Genomic DNA, 14,942 nt, shown 5'->3' on the forward strand with positions numbered 1-14,942 from the left:
TATCGACGACAAAAATGTTACATTATCAGCATACTAATGACGGAGTTAATCTCAATATTTTGGCAACAAAACAATAACACATTTTAGTCCTGCGAAGACTGCTACAAAATTAAAGTAGTAGCTGCCCAACTTTAGAGGCACCCATAATAGTAGAAAAATTGAGTTTGTGATGCATGATGGATATGAAAATGCATTCAGTTATGATGGCAACTTGAAACTGATTGTATAACAAAATTTGTATAACAAATTCTGTTAGAAATTAGTGTTACTAAGTCAGCATATAATTATCTTAGTTAGTTAATTGCTTTAAATTAAATTAAGAATTAGAGATAAGTTAGTAATATAAATAGTAGGCAATCTGTAATTTATTTTACTCAATTTTTCTTTCTGAATCAATATACAGAAACTATTCTCTCTCTCTCTCTCTCTCTCTCTCTCTCTCTCTCTCTTCTTCCCCAATTCTTCTCCCAAAATCTCAATCCAGAACTCGGTTTTATCATGGTGCGGTGAGTGTGGAAGATCGAGATTGAGAAAAAGGTGTTGTTGATGCAATTGGAGCTGTGATTTAGTCGCAATGACAAACAACCCTAGTTCAGATCCTGAGATGAATCAAACTCCAGATTTAGAGTTTTCTCCAGCAGAGCTTCAAAGCTTAGCACGGGTTTTGAGCAAACTCTCAAATATGCAATTATCAAGTGCAAAATCAAGCGCTAATTTCTTATCAGATCCGTCAAGTGTTTATTACTTGCATCCAGGTGAGAATCCGGGAATCTCTATTATTACTGTTATCTTGAACACTCAGAACTATAATTCCTAGTCTAGAGCTATGAGGCTAGCTTTAAAATTAAAGAACAAACTAGGATTCATTGATGGAACTATACAAAAACCGAATAAGGATGATCCAACTTTTATAGCTTGGGATAAATGCAACACATATGTTGTAGCCTGGATTAATTTGTCATTGAGTACTGAAATTCCACATAGTGTAACTTGAAATGAGATTGCTGTAGATCTGTGGGTTGATTTAAAGCACATGTATTATCATGGAGATTTGTTTAAGATTGCTGAGCTAGAAGAAGAATTATACACAATGAAATAAGGAGATTTAACCATCATAGGATACTACATGAAGATGAAGGCATTTTGGGAAGAAATTGAAGGCTTACAGCCAGTTTCTAAATGCAAGGATTGCAATGAAGAGTGTGATTGTGGTCTTCAAACAATGAGGAATTACAGAAGAGAGAATGATGCGGTAAGGTTCTTGAGAGGCTTGAATGAGCAATATGGGACTGTGAGATCCCAAATAATGCTTATGAGACATATTCCTACTATCAATGAAGTGTTCTCTTTGCTTACTCAACAAGAGAGGCAGCTTCATGGTCCAGATCAGAAGGTTAGAAGTTTTGTTGCAGTGGCCAATTCAGTGCACAATTTTAACAACTATGTCCCTAAAGGAAGAGGACGAGGGGGACGAGCAGGGAGAACTGGAAGAGGTGGTGGAAGGAGCTCATCTAAGACATGTTCATATTGTCATAAGGTAGGGCACCTTGTGGGTACTTGTTACCACAAACATGGGTTCCCACCCCACCTCCAAAGGCAAAAATTATCACGGGAAATGAACAATGCAGCTATGACAAATCACATAGGCACTGAGATTGAAGGAAATAGTGGTTGTACAGAGAAACAAAAGAGGGAGAGTGATGTTCAATCTTAGTCTAATTAGAATTTGAGAAACGCACTGCTTACCTTTCTTCAATAGGAGTGTACACAGCCTTGTCAAGGAACAAATATGAAAGAAACCTGCCACACAAATGCAGAAAAGAGAGGTATAATCTTAGAGACTTATACACTTTACATGAGCTCCCATATTGCACATTTATTGTTAGTAAAAACTTTTTTTCAAACTCTTGGGTGCTAGACACAGGTGCCACAGATCATGTGTCACACTCAATGCATTTTTTTACTACTTTTAGGCATATTAGGCCAATTCTGGTCAAGTTACCAAATGGGACACAAACAACAGCACGAATAAGTGGAACTGTGGTATTTTCAAACACATTTTATCTCAATGATGTGCTGTATATACCAAGTTTCAACTTTAATTTAATTTTCATATCCAAAATTACAAAAAGCTTGCATTGTCAATGTGTTTTTACTGACCAATACTGTGAGATACAGAGCCAGAATTCTTTAAAAATGATTGGCACAGCTAGAGCAAAAAGAGACAGCAGATACGAAGCATTTAGGACATCCATTACATACAGCAAATTCAGGAAATTGCAGCAAAAGTATAGTACTTAGCTTGAATATTAGGATTGCAGATACAATTACACAAAATCAATGTTTTTCAAATTTTTCAAATAATGATTTGTGGCATTATAGGCTAGGCCATGTACCACAAAGCAAATTAGAAATAATATCTATACAATGCAATTAAACTGAATATGATACACCTTGTGACTCTTGTCATTTTGCAAAGCAAAAGCGTTTGCCATTTCCTCTTAGTGAATCAAGAATCCAGAATAGTTTTGATCTTTTGCATATGGATATTTGGGGTCCTATAGCATCAGTTTCTTTACAAGATTTTAAATATTTTTTAACAATTGTGGATGATAAAACAACATTTATTTGGGTTTATTTCATGAAGTTAAAGTCAGAGACAAGCACTTTGACACAAAATTTTATAACCTATGTTAAAACTCAGTTTCAAACCCAAGTTAAGACCATTCACTCGGATAATGGTCCTGAGTTTAAAATCACTTCTTTTTACAATTTACATGGCATCATTAATCAAACTTCTTGTGTTGAAACGCCCCAAAAAAATGGTATTGTTGAGAGAAAACATCAACACATACTAAATATTGCAAAGGCATTGTTTTTTCAATCTGGTTTACCAAAGTGTTTTTGGAATTATGCCATTGGTCAAGCTGTACATTTAATAAATAGATTACCAAGTCCAGTTTTGAAAAATCAAACCCTTTGAAGTTTTATTTAACAAAAATGCTGACATAAATTATCTTAAAATTTTTTGTTGTCTAGCTTATGCATCTACTATTTCACAAGGAAGAAAAATATTTTACTTAAGGACACGAAAAAAGTGTATTTCTTGGTTATGAAACCAGCAATAAAGGGTATGTTCTATTTGATCTTCACACTAGGGAAACATATTTGTCTAGAAATGTAGAATTTTATGAGCATTATTTTCCATATAAATCCACTCAGACAATTCCTCAAGAAGGTCAAGCTGATTTTAATTTGCTCCCAAGCATAATGTTACTTATCATTTTGATGACATTGATCCTTTTGTTGATAATTCATTGAATTTGCAACTTCTCATCCTCATGCATCTCAACCTAGTTCATCTCATCATATTCAGCCTAGAAAATCCACCCGCATTAGAAAGCCACCTAATTACCTACAAGACTATCATTGCATGTTGGTTGACGCAGCTTGCTCTAATGTCTAATTATGTTCAAGGAAATATGGACTACCTCAAATGGTGGATTATGGGTGGCTCTCCCCCATCCATAGAGCTTTTTCCCTTACTATAACTACTACAGTTGAGCCGAAGACTTATGAACAAGTTGTTGTGCACGAGTGTTGGAGAAATACAATTAGTGTGGAGTTACTCGCTCTTAAGAAGAACAAAACTTGGACAATTACTTCTTTGCCTCCGAAAAAGCGTGCCATTTGTTGCAAGTGGGTCTTCAAGGTTAAATTCAATCCCGATCAGAGTGTTGAAAGGCATAAAGCTCGACTTGTGGCTCGAGGTTTTAGTCAACAAGTTGGCTATAATTACTTTGATACATTTAGTCCGGTTGTCAAACTCACTACGTTGAGACTTCTACTCACTTTGGCAGCAGCAAAAGGATGGGAATTATACCAGCTAGATGTGAATACCGCCTTTTTGCATGGTGAGTTACAAGAAGAAGTATACATGCTTCCTCCACAAGGTCTTGTTGTTCCCAATAGTGCAGTTTGTCGGCTTGACAAGTCCTTGTATGGTCTCAAACAGGCTAGTCAGCAGTGGAATTTGCGTCTCAGTGGCTTTCTTCAGCAGCATGGCTTCATCAAATCAAGCCATGATCATTCTTTCTTCACCAAACACACTAATAATGGCCTAGCTGTAATTCTTATATATGTGGATGATTTAGTTTTATCTGGAGACAATCTGGTTGAAATTGAGGACTATTAAGAAAGCATTGGATGCTGTGTTTAGCATCACAGATTTGGGAAAGATAAAATTTTTTCTTGGTATGGAAGTGGCATGTAGTTCCCGAGGCATTGCCTTATATCAACGTAAGTACACACTTGACTTACTTGAGGAGTATGGGATGTTAGAGGCAAAACCAGCCAGTGTTCCTATGCTTTATAATGGTAAAATTTCTAAAGAGAATGGCACAAAACTTGAGGACCTGACATGTTTTTGGAGGTTACTTGGAAGGTTACTATATTTGACTAATACACGGTCAGCTATTGCATTTGTTTTGGGAAAGCTTAGCCAATTTCTTGATTGTGCTACTGATGAACACTACAAGACTGCTCTACATATCCTTCGTTACATCAAGCAAGCTCCTGCGAAAAAGGTTATTTTTCTCATGCCAAAAAGCTCTTCGCCTCTCTGGTTTTGTTGATTCGGATTGGGCAACCTGTGCTGATTCTAGGAAATCAGTGACATGTTATTATTTTTTCTTGGGATCTTCTCTCATCTCTTGGAAGAGTAAGAAGCAAACGACTGTGGCTTGTTCTTCTTCGGAAGCAGAGTATCAAGCCATGGCTCAGGCAACAAAAGAGGGTCAATGGTTATTGTATTTGTTGCATGATTACCAACTTCCTCATTCGCAACCTATTAATCTCTATTGTGATAATCAATCAGCCATGTATATTGCTGCCAATCCAGTGTTTCATGAGAGCACCAAACATATTAAAGTGGATTGTCACATTGTAAGAGAAAAGGCGTAAGCTGGTATATTGAAGTTGCTGCCCATTAACTCAGCTAATCAAACAGATGATCTTCTCACCAAAGCTTTGGCACCCGCTCCTTTTCAAGCACTCACTTTCAAGTTGGGCATGCTGGATTTGCATACCCCACTTGAGGGAGGATCTGAACAGATTTTAAATGTAGCTATAGTTAGCTCTAGTTTAAGGAAGGATGATGAAGATGATAATATTTTTAGCTCTGGACAGGTTTCAAGTACTTCCAACTTGAGGGAGGATGATGAAGATGAAAATGCATTCAGTTATGATGGCACATTGAAACTGATTGTATAACAAATTCTGTTAGAAATTAATGTTGCTAAGTGCGTATAATTATCTCAATTAGTTAATTGCTTTAAATTAAATTAGGAATTAGGGATAAGTTAGTAATATAAATAGTAGGCAATCTGTAATTTATTTTACTCAAATTTTCTTTCTGAATTAATATACAGAAACTATTCTCTCTCTCTCTTCTTCCCCAATTTTTCTCCCAAAATCTCTATCCAAAACTCGGTTTTATCAATGCAATTAGAATTGAGACTTACTTTATATATTAGAGTAATAATATTTAGAGTCTTTGTTCATTTCACGAGACAAGAAAATTTTTTCAAGGAGAAACTAAAAATAACAAACAAATTTATGACAAGTGCCATTATATTTTAATAAAAAATTAAATAAATTAAAAAAATAATAAATATTTTTAATAATAGTAATTTTATTGTTCTTTAATTTTTACAACTTTTTTTAATTTCCAGTATTTTTTTAATTTAAAAATTTAATAATGCTACTAGTTAATTTAAACTCGAATTAGATGTTGTATATTATTGTTGTCATTCCTAAAGTTATTAAATTTGCAAATTTTAATAATATTTAGAGAAAAACCAAAACAGTCTCTGACAATTATCTCGAAAGACAACGAGGTCTTTGACAAAAAAAATTCAACCCGACTCCTGATAGTTACCTAGAGAAAAATTAAAAAAAAGTCAATGTTGTTTTTTTGGCACAGAGGCTAATCAGTCTAAAAAGAAAAGATTAGGAGCCGAATTGGGTGTTTTTTTTTTCTTGGGGGTCTCGTTGTCCTTTCGAGATAATTGTCAGGGGGCCGGATGGGGTATTCACTCGTTGATGATTAATTTTTTATTTAATTAATTAAATAGATAGAATCATAATAAAAGCCAAAGTTAATTCTTCTTAGTAAGTCACTTTTTAGTCCTTATTTATTATTTATGATACAACAAATAATATATAACTCCTCTTAAAAGAACCATCACGAGGTGTCACTTACAATTTTTCTACACCCATACCATAAGAGGTCCCTAAATATGAATCTACAAGAATTGTTTTCTGTATCTTTCCTTCTAAATATTAGAAATGAATATTGAAAGATATGTGAAATCTTAAAGCAAATTGTAAACAATGTTTTTTATAAGATGATTTCTTCCAAATCCATGGCAATTTTGTGGGTAAGTTACCCTTGCACATGTGTCATCATCTCAGCCATTGATCAAAAAAATTTTCAATCTTTCATTAATTGCATTCATTGATAATAACAAAAGCCTTTAATGAACATATACTATAACAAATACTACATTAATTATTGTATACATATACTATATAGTGTATTGGGGAACATTTATAATTATAATTTATAATCTCTAACTTGTTTTTCATTTTATAAAATACCCTCCATCACTTTCTGAAATTCAACATGCATGTCTCACAAGCCTTTAATTCATGTTTCACTTCCTGAAAAACGCATAGAACCCACTGCCCACTGGTTTTTTTGCCTTCGTTCTATACCCACTACCCAACCCTGAAATTTGTTATCCTAGAACCCACAACCCAACCCTATTTGATTTTTTCGCCTTCGTTCTATACCCAGCGTCCATGATCTCCTTCGAGTAACAGGTTCCGGAACTGGTACTCTACTTTCGTCGGATTGGCGTCGACGTCAACTGAGGAGAGGGCGAACGCTAAACTGATGTGGCTCCGGTTGAGAAATTTGTAGCAGAACTTCTGCTAGATCCGAAGCTGTGGCTGCTGGAAGCTGGTTTACCAACATTCATTTTTCGGCTGCCTTCGAATTAGGTGCGTCGGATTAGGTAAAGGTCACCTCCCTCCGACTCCGACAGTGCACTTTTTATCCGTTGAAGCTCAACCTCTGGTTGTCATCAAGGTATGTCCGATTAAGTTTTTTTCTTAATCCAGATTAGTTTAATTTGGATGATAGTCTATGCCTTTTAAACGGTTCTCTGTTTAGGGTGTTGGGTTGCTATCCTTGAATTTGGAAATTAAGTTACATTATCCAGTTCTATGCTGTGGCTAGCTTTGGGGAATTCAAATTAAAACCTAATACTGGGGTCGAAAACAATTGGGTTAGTTTAATTGGTTTTGGTTCATTTAATTTTACATGCAGCTTAGTTTAGCTTCCCGTAGTTGCTGCCATTGGCTCTGTTTAATGACATTTTTGGGTAAAATTATGGCAGGGGTTAATTTATGTCCATAAAGGAGGATGATGTTAAGAATGATTCTGATAATGATTTGGGTGATGATTTCGATTATCAACCGAATGCAGAAGATGATGCTGATGACGACGATGTGGATTCGCTGGATTCCACTAGCAAGAGTGAAGAAGTTTGTGGTGTAAAAAGAATAGCAGATTTAATGGTGGAGGATATTTGGAACCTGGAGTTTAGGACGGAGGATGAGGCTTGCCAATTTTATAACGCTTATTCTTGTTGGCATAGATTTGTAATGAGGAAAGACGACGTGGTTAGGGATAATCAAGGTAGAATCATTATCAGGCAACTTGTTTGCAACAAAGAGGGATGGAGAAATATGAGGTATCTTGATATGGATGATAGATCAAGGGAGGCAAGGTCACTAACGCGAACCAAGTGTCCAGCTCGGCTTAGGGTAAAGCTTGACTACGGCTGCGGTAGATGGAAAGTATCATGTTTTGTGGAATCTCACAACCACGATCTGACGCCACCCCAATTTGCGCATCTGGTACCGGCCAATTATCGTCAAATTGTCACTGATAGAGTCCAAGTGGAAAATCTTCATAATTTTGGTGTCAAGAGCTGCCACATTATGGGGTATATTGCATTCCAGAAGAGTGGATATCGTCATGCTGGCTTCACTCGGAAAGATTTGTACAACTACATCGATTGCTATCATCGGGAAAAAGTTAAAAACGGGGATGCCAATGCGGCAATAAACTATTTGATTGGCAAGTCAAACAACGATCCGCTGTTCTTTAGAAAGTATATGTTCACTAGTGACGAAAGGATGGAGCATATTTTTTGGGCAGATGGGCAGTCAATTATCGACTATCACTGCTTTGGAGATATTGTTGCCTTTGATTCAACCTACAAGAAGAATAAATACAACAAGCCTTTGGTCATTTTCTCTGGATGCAATCATCACGGGCAGACTGTTATCTTCGGCTCCGGCCTACTATCCGACGAGACCACAGAGACGTATAAGTGGTTGTTGGAAACCTTTGTAGAAGTGATTGGTGGGAAAAGTCCAAGAGCAGTAATAACTGACGAAGACCTTGCCATGCGAGATGCAATCAAGAATATTCTGCCTGATGCGACCCATCGGTTATGCGGATGGCATCTGCAGAGAAATGCATGTGAAAATATAAAGAATCCTAATTTCCTGCGCGATTTTAAGGGTCTTATATACGACAACAACGACCAGAGAGACTTTGATCGGAGATGGGCAGCCATTTTGGATAAGCACAACCTTGTTGGCAGTACCTGGATAGAAAAGATGTACGAAACTCGTGAGATGTGGTCCCATTGTTTCCTCCGGGATAAGTTTTTCGGTTACATAAGGACGACATCACAGTGTGAAGGTATAAATTCTCTCATCAGATTCTATGTTAATCGCAAGAACACCCTCATTGACTTCATGCATAACCTGGATAGGGCCTTAAAGGAGTATAGAAACAACGAATTAATATCTGAATTTAAGTCTCAGTGCTCAGAGCCAGTGATGATTACCTCGTTGGAGGTATATGAAAGATCTGCATCATGTTATTTCACGCGAAACATTTTCAAGGAAATTCGTAATGAGATTCAGAGGGCAGGGGCTTTGAATATAACGGTACTAAGCACAACCTTGGACAAGGTAGAGTTTAGTGTGACTGCTCTCGGAGACCCGGCCAAAGATCGACGGGTGGAAGTCGATAGAGGTAAGAATCTGTTCTCGTGCTCGTGCAAGCTGTTTGAATCACGTGGTATTCCCTGTAGTCATATCTTCTGTGCCATGAAGTTCGAAAACATACTTAAGTTACCAGATTCGTTGATATACAAAAGGTGGACAAATAATGCAAAGAACGAATTTATTAGCACAGAAATGCCTGTGAATGATGACATCGAAAGGGTCTTAAAGTTTCGAGTTGGAGCATTGGCATCGAATTGCAACAAGCTGTGTGATATTGCCTGCAAGGATCTTGCATACTTTGATGAAGTCCAGTCTGAACTTGTCAATTTAGTTATCCGGCTGCAGTCACGCAAACAAGGCAAGTCAACTCCTAATGTTAACGTGGAAGGCATCAACGATCCCTTTGTTGTCAAAAGCAAAGGAGCCCCTTCCAAGAGGTCTTCTTGGAGGAAGAAGAGATCATGCTCTAATTGCCACAAGTACGGTCATTACTACAAGCGCTGTCCAGATCTGATGCAGCATAGTGTGGAAGGTAACCCTCGCGATCGATCATACGGCAATGCATCAGCCAAGGACTCAGGTTTTAGTCCAGAAAGGTTTGCTAATTCTTCGAGGTCGTTCTCAATTAAGTCAGAACACCACTCAGGACCTAATACCAAGGTACGATTTGTTTATTCTAAATAGACTCCTGCTGTGAAAATCTTGTTCGGTGTGTGTCCCTTTAAAAACCATTAAACTATGTGAATGCTCCTCTGTTTGGGCAGCCTTTTAAAGAGGGTGGAACAAGGAAGTTTACGGCGACGGGTATGAGGAACCGGAAGGGTAAAGACAACACTTTTGTCAAGGTAATTTTTTTGAATATAAACATCTAATTTCCGTGTCATGAACTGGGTAAATTAACGTAGATCTCCTTCTTCTTGTCTAAAAAAAAATTTATAAAACAGCGGAGCCTCCGTGAAAGCAGCAAATCCATTGACATCGCGTCCATGAATGGTGTTTTCAATAAAAATCTCGACTCGTTAACACATGTGTGATGCGTAAAACTCCTCTTAACCACTTTGCGATGAATGACCATTATGGTTGTATGCATTATTATAGTTTCTGATTGGGGATTATGATGTTATCAGCAGGTGAAGGAGTCACAGCAGGACAAGAGACATTCATTCACGAACTATGAATGCGATAATGATGTCATTGATGATAAATGTGACACACGACATGTGGAGATCGATGTCCGAGATCAGTTACCATCGTCACTGCCTTGTGGCAACAAACAAGGATCGTACATGGCATTGTTCGCATCGATGCATAGGACACTTTGACCATTTCAAGGAATTAGTCTTCTGAATTTAGTGCAATGCATGTATAATTGGTTCTAAAAGCGTGATCTATCCTAATTTACTGACCGCAATGTATTTGTCACTGCTTGGTATTGAGGAGTTTTAAGTTGTATTTATTTACGTCAACTATGAATATGTCCATTAGGGTGATAATTATGTTCGATTATATGTAGGTGATTTGCTTACATTGCTGTATTTTCGTTGCAGTAAATTGTGGTTGACTTTTGGGTAACGACTTGCTACCATTGTGATTATGAAATTCAGTTGATCAATTAGAGTTGTGTAAATTGAATTTTTTCCCTACTTAGTCCATTATGATGACAATAATGTTGAATAATATGCATGTGTTTTGCTTACATTGCTGTCGTTTAGTTGCAGTTTATTGTGGTCGCATTTTGGGTAAGGACTTCCTACCATTGTGGTTATGCAATACAGTTGAAAAAAATAGAGCTGTGTATCAGTGATTTTTTTTTTTCCTTTCTTAGTGCTTTTGATTTACCAACCAAATTATTAGATTGAATGGGTTGTATTCTCCAAGGTTGAATTGTTCCAACATGATTTTAAATATCTTTTGTAACGTTGAGGTGGTGAATCTACTTTGTTATTTTGGATTTCCTATATTCATTGAAAATTTTATTTAAGGGGAAATGGCACACTGTGTATGAAAGCAGTTTGAAATATATATAGATATATGAAGCAGAAGATTCGTATACACAAACAGATTTCTATTCGCTCATATCATAGTTTCGATTATTAGGTTCAATAACATTTTGATGTTGTTAGAGTCTTACATACTAACAGAATTTAACACTAGGAACAATAAATGTTTGAAACACTGCGGACATTTCCTTTAAGTTGTACAATAGCGAATCTTTCTATGTTATCAGCTACTTGACTACGGCATGACTTTAATTTGATAGGCAGGGTTTTGCTTCCTGGGATTGAGACCTTGAATGTTTCCAAAATGTAGTCATCCAGCATCCATAACATTGTTGACTATTATGACCTGATATTAAGAAAACTCGTCACGACAACTATACACAATAGACGAAACAAAAAAATCAATTAATTCAGTAAACCTGAAAAAAAAGGATCCACGAAACTGCTACTTACCCTTTAGCCTTTGGGTTCTAGGTTCTTCATCAATTTCCTTTCCCATTGTTCTACCTACATACACAACAATAGCCTATGTTAAATATAAGTATATAAATTCAAAGAAATACATCACATGGACCAACCATCCATTAGTCGGATTCTTTTAATAGCTCTACTGCATGCACCCAAACACCATCCGGGACACTTGTATTCTAAATTAGAAAAAAGAAGCATTTTTTTTTACCTCTAGACGGATATCTTCCATGGGAAAAATGAATCGGTACAGCAGCACAAGTGCCTAAGTTAGTTTGGGAATGGTACTTCTCGTTTTCACCATCTTCCTGAACTCTTGGGGGAGAAGCAACGTCATCTGTTCCCTTTGCGCATCCTCGTCGTGCATTGAGATGAGATATCGTTAGTTAATATTTTGCTTTTTTCTCCCGTGCAGAAGTTTGTGGAAAAGGTACCGCGGTCGTAAGTACAACCGTTCGTGAAACATAGACGGATTTCCGCTACGTATGAAAATTATGAATTACTCAAGACAAAACCCAAGGCAATATTATCGAGGTCTGTAGCCGATGACATGTTGTCGAACTTTAATTTAGTGTGTCAAGCCGACTACAGAAGGCGTTCCTTGTTCGGCTAAGTGGGAAGGAGTATCAACTCCAATTTTGTCGGAGCTACCAACGGGTGACGGAATAAAAGTCAGAAAACGGAGGAAGGTAGATGATAGTGTTTGGTTAAATGAAGGTTGGTATGCACTTCCTGAGTTCTTAAGACTAAAGCATGGATATTTTGTGGTTTTCAAGTACATGCTGAATCCGTATACGAATTAATTGTGATCCACTTTGACTGATGCAAAGAATGACTAGTCAAGTTTGAAATGTTTTCATAACGACCAGCAGGAAGTGATACGGAAAATCATTTCCCACATCCCGGTGCTCGTGATGGAAACGGATCAACCTTGAAAATTCAATCATCTATTCACTCAGTAGGATCACAAGGAATTCATCATGGATTTACCAGTGCACAAAAAATAACAAAATACCCATGCCTTAGCGCTAAGAAACCAACAACTCCATACCAACTTTCATTCAAACAGACACAAGCATCAATAATTTTTCTCAGTCAAACCTTTTTCCCATCACCCGCTGGTACCTCCGACAATATTGTGTTAAAAGAGCCTAACCAAGTAACTCTGAAAATTTTATTCACATTACAACCATCACGCCATTGTCTTACCTTCATAGTCAGATTTGTTGGCTGCTTTGGGTTCGGTTATTGAGTGGCTTCACCTGTGAGTTCAGTTTCCAGCATCCGAACGGCGACGGCAACCACATGGCTGTCAATTTCATCGACCAACGTGCATCTTGGATCACAAAATTCCACCCAGCAACAATTGGAATGAACACTGCTTCCCGAACACAATCTAAAATCCCAGACAAACACATCAGGTATAAAACACTCAATAAGTCATTCATCAAATCAATTATATACATTAACAACCATGTTCCAACAAAATCATGTCCAAATACACAACCTAATATAATGACTTCACAAATTATTCCATAAACCGAGAAGAACTTACCATCGTATCGACGATAGAGCCACTTTGATTTAGCGAGAAATAAGTCATCATGTGAGACGATACAGGGCATCCACGATACTACCACTAATTGTGACGATTTGTGGAATTAGGGAAAACCTCACCCGAATGAGCGTTGATGGGGTTGAAGACAATCTGCCCATTTGTAGAACCCTCGCTTGGTGTTGGATAGAGTGATCTTGGATGTGGATAAAGTCTTATCTCATTAGGATCGGCAATTTGTGGTTCTCGTTCTTCTCTTCCAGATCCACCTCTTCTTATCTATGCTCAGGACCTGCAAAATGAAACCACATGACCCCCACTGCAAAGTGAATAAGCCCACACCACCCATTGGCCCAACTACCTTAAACAAGTCCACCTCTGAAGACCAAGACCAAAAACCACAATGCAATAACCCAGCCCACGTACCACGTCCCATTCAATCTGTATCCTTTAATCTGTACCATATAATTTCCCCCTTAAGAAATTAAAAAAAAAGGCACACAAAATAACGCTAGACCAGTGGCCCAGCTGAGATCCAAGCCCAACCACAATAAATTACCCACCCTTGAGTCATTCAAAGAAACTACGGTTGGGCTATTTTACTCATTGATTAGGCCGAATTAAGTTTTTACTATTCTGTTCATGTATCAAAAAAAAATTTTTTCATTAAACCAGATTAAAAAAAAAACAAAAAAAACTGGTGACATACGGCTTCATTTAAATATTACCGGTGTTTTCATCTTTCTCGATTTACTTTTTTTCTTTAACATTTTAAGGTCAAACCAAACCAATTTTTAAAAAGAATCCCCCCCTTAAATTGTCAATTTAAAACCCAACATATAAAGAGAGTTCCACCTACAAAAATATGAGGTTTTGTTGTCTTCCTCACCTATTGGGCCAGTTTTTTTTTTATTTTTTGTAAAGGCCAACAAAGTAATCAATTTATCCTGGCTATACTTCAGAAAAAAAAATTAAGGCAACTCTGCCATTTGTACTTGGAAAACTAATTTTTCTCCAATCAAGTTAAAATGGAAAAGTCAATTAAAAAACGAGCAGAAACCAATAATATTTGCGAATGCGATTCTGTTTTAGTTAATACCAAAAGTTGTTTTCAACTAAATAACACCCAAAAAAGTCAATGTAATTGTTCAACAAACAAGAAACATATAATACTTTCTAATTTACATAAAAAGTCTTAGCATGATATATTATGACAAAGAGGTCAAACACAGGGGCTAAGCGCCTTCAGCCACTCATCGTTATGCATCCTATCTGCATCGAACCTGGATGATCGTCACTGGCTCCTTTGATATCACCTCGAAGACCCCCACACCACCTGGCTTGAAGTTGCACATTGAAGCAAAGTTCTCCCATCCTCCAGAAATAACGCCGAAGCTACCATCCCTTTTTCCACTGTACCTTGTATATGTAGCTTCGACCTGTATGTGGCCATGTGTGAGGATGATAGGGTGCCTCTGACCAGTGAAGTGACTGAGATGAGGGACGTTCGGCTGATTATAACGCAAGAAATTTTAGTTATTATTAGCTAATTTAATGCTTACTTCAGCAAAACAATATTTCAACCAAATTGTTGCAACAACTTAACGCTTACCAACAATCGCGACGACATCATGCGAGCAGTTAGGTCCATCACAAAAAAAGGCCACTTACTTTTGACCTTTGCGGCAACCGCTCTAGCACTGGCTGAAGGAGGGATGTTGATACACTTTGCAATTTCATAATTATCAGTCCTTACATATGGTGGT

The 14,942-nt window shown here is 37.2% G+C and overlaps 1 protein-coding gene across 1 annotated transcript; it reads left to right on the forward strand.

The window, feature by feature from the left end:
- LOC107647039 (protein FAR1-RELATED SEQUENCE 5-like) lies at window positions 7,474-10,475 on the forward strand. The gene is made up of 3 exons (XM_016351171.1): window positions 7,474-9,813; window positions 9,918-9,998; window positions 10,284-10,475. Exons 1-3 carry the CDS (start codon window positions 7,474-7,476, stop codon window positions 10,473-10,475), a joined length of 2,613 nt encoding a protein of 870 aa, XP_016206657.1.

The sequence above is a fragment of the Arachis ipaensis genome, chromosome B06 (genome assembly GCF_000816755.2).
Source record: "Arachis ipaensis cultivar K30076 chromosome B06, Araip1.1, whole genome shotgun sequence".
In the NCBI taxonomy this organism is placed as follows: domain Eukaryota; kingdom Viridiplantae; phylum Streptophyta; class Magnoliopsida; order Fabales; family Fabaceae; genus Arachis; species Arachis ipaensis.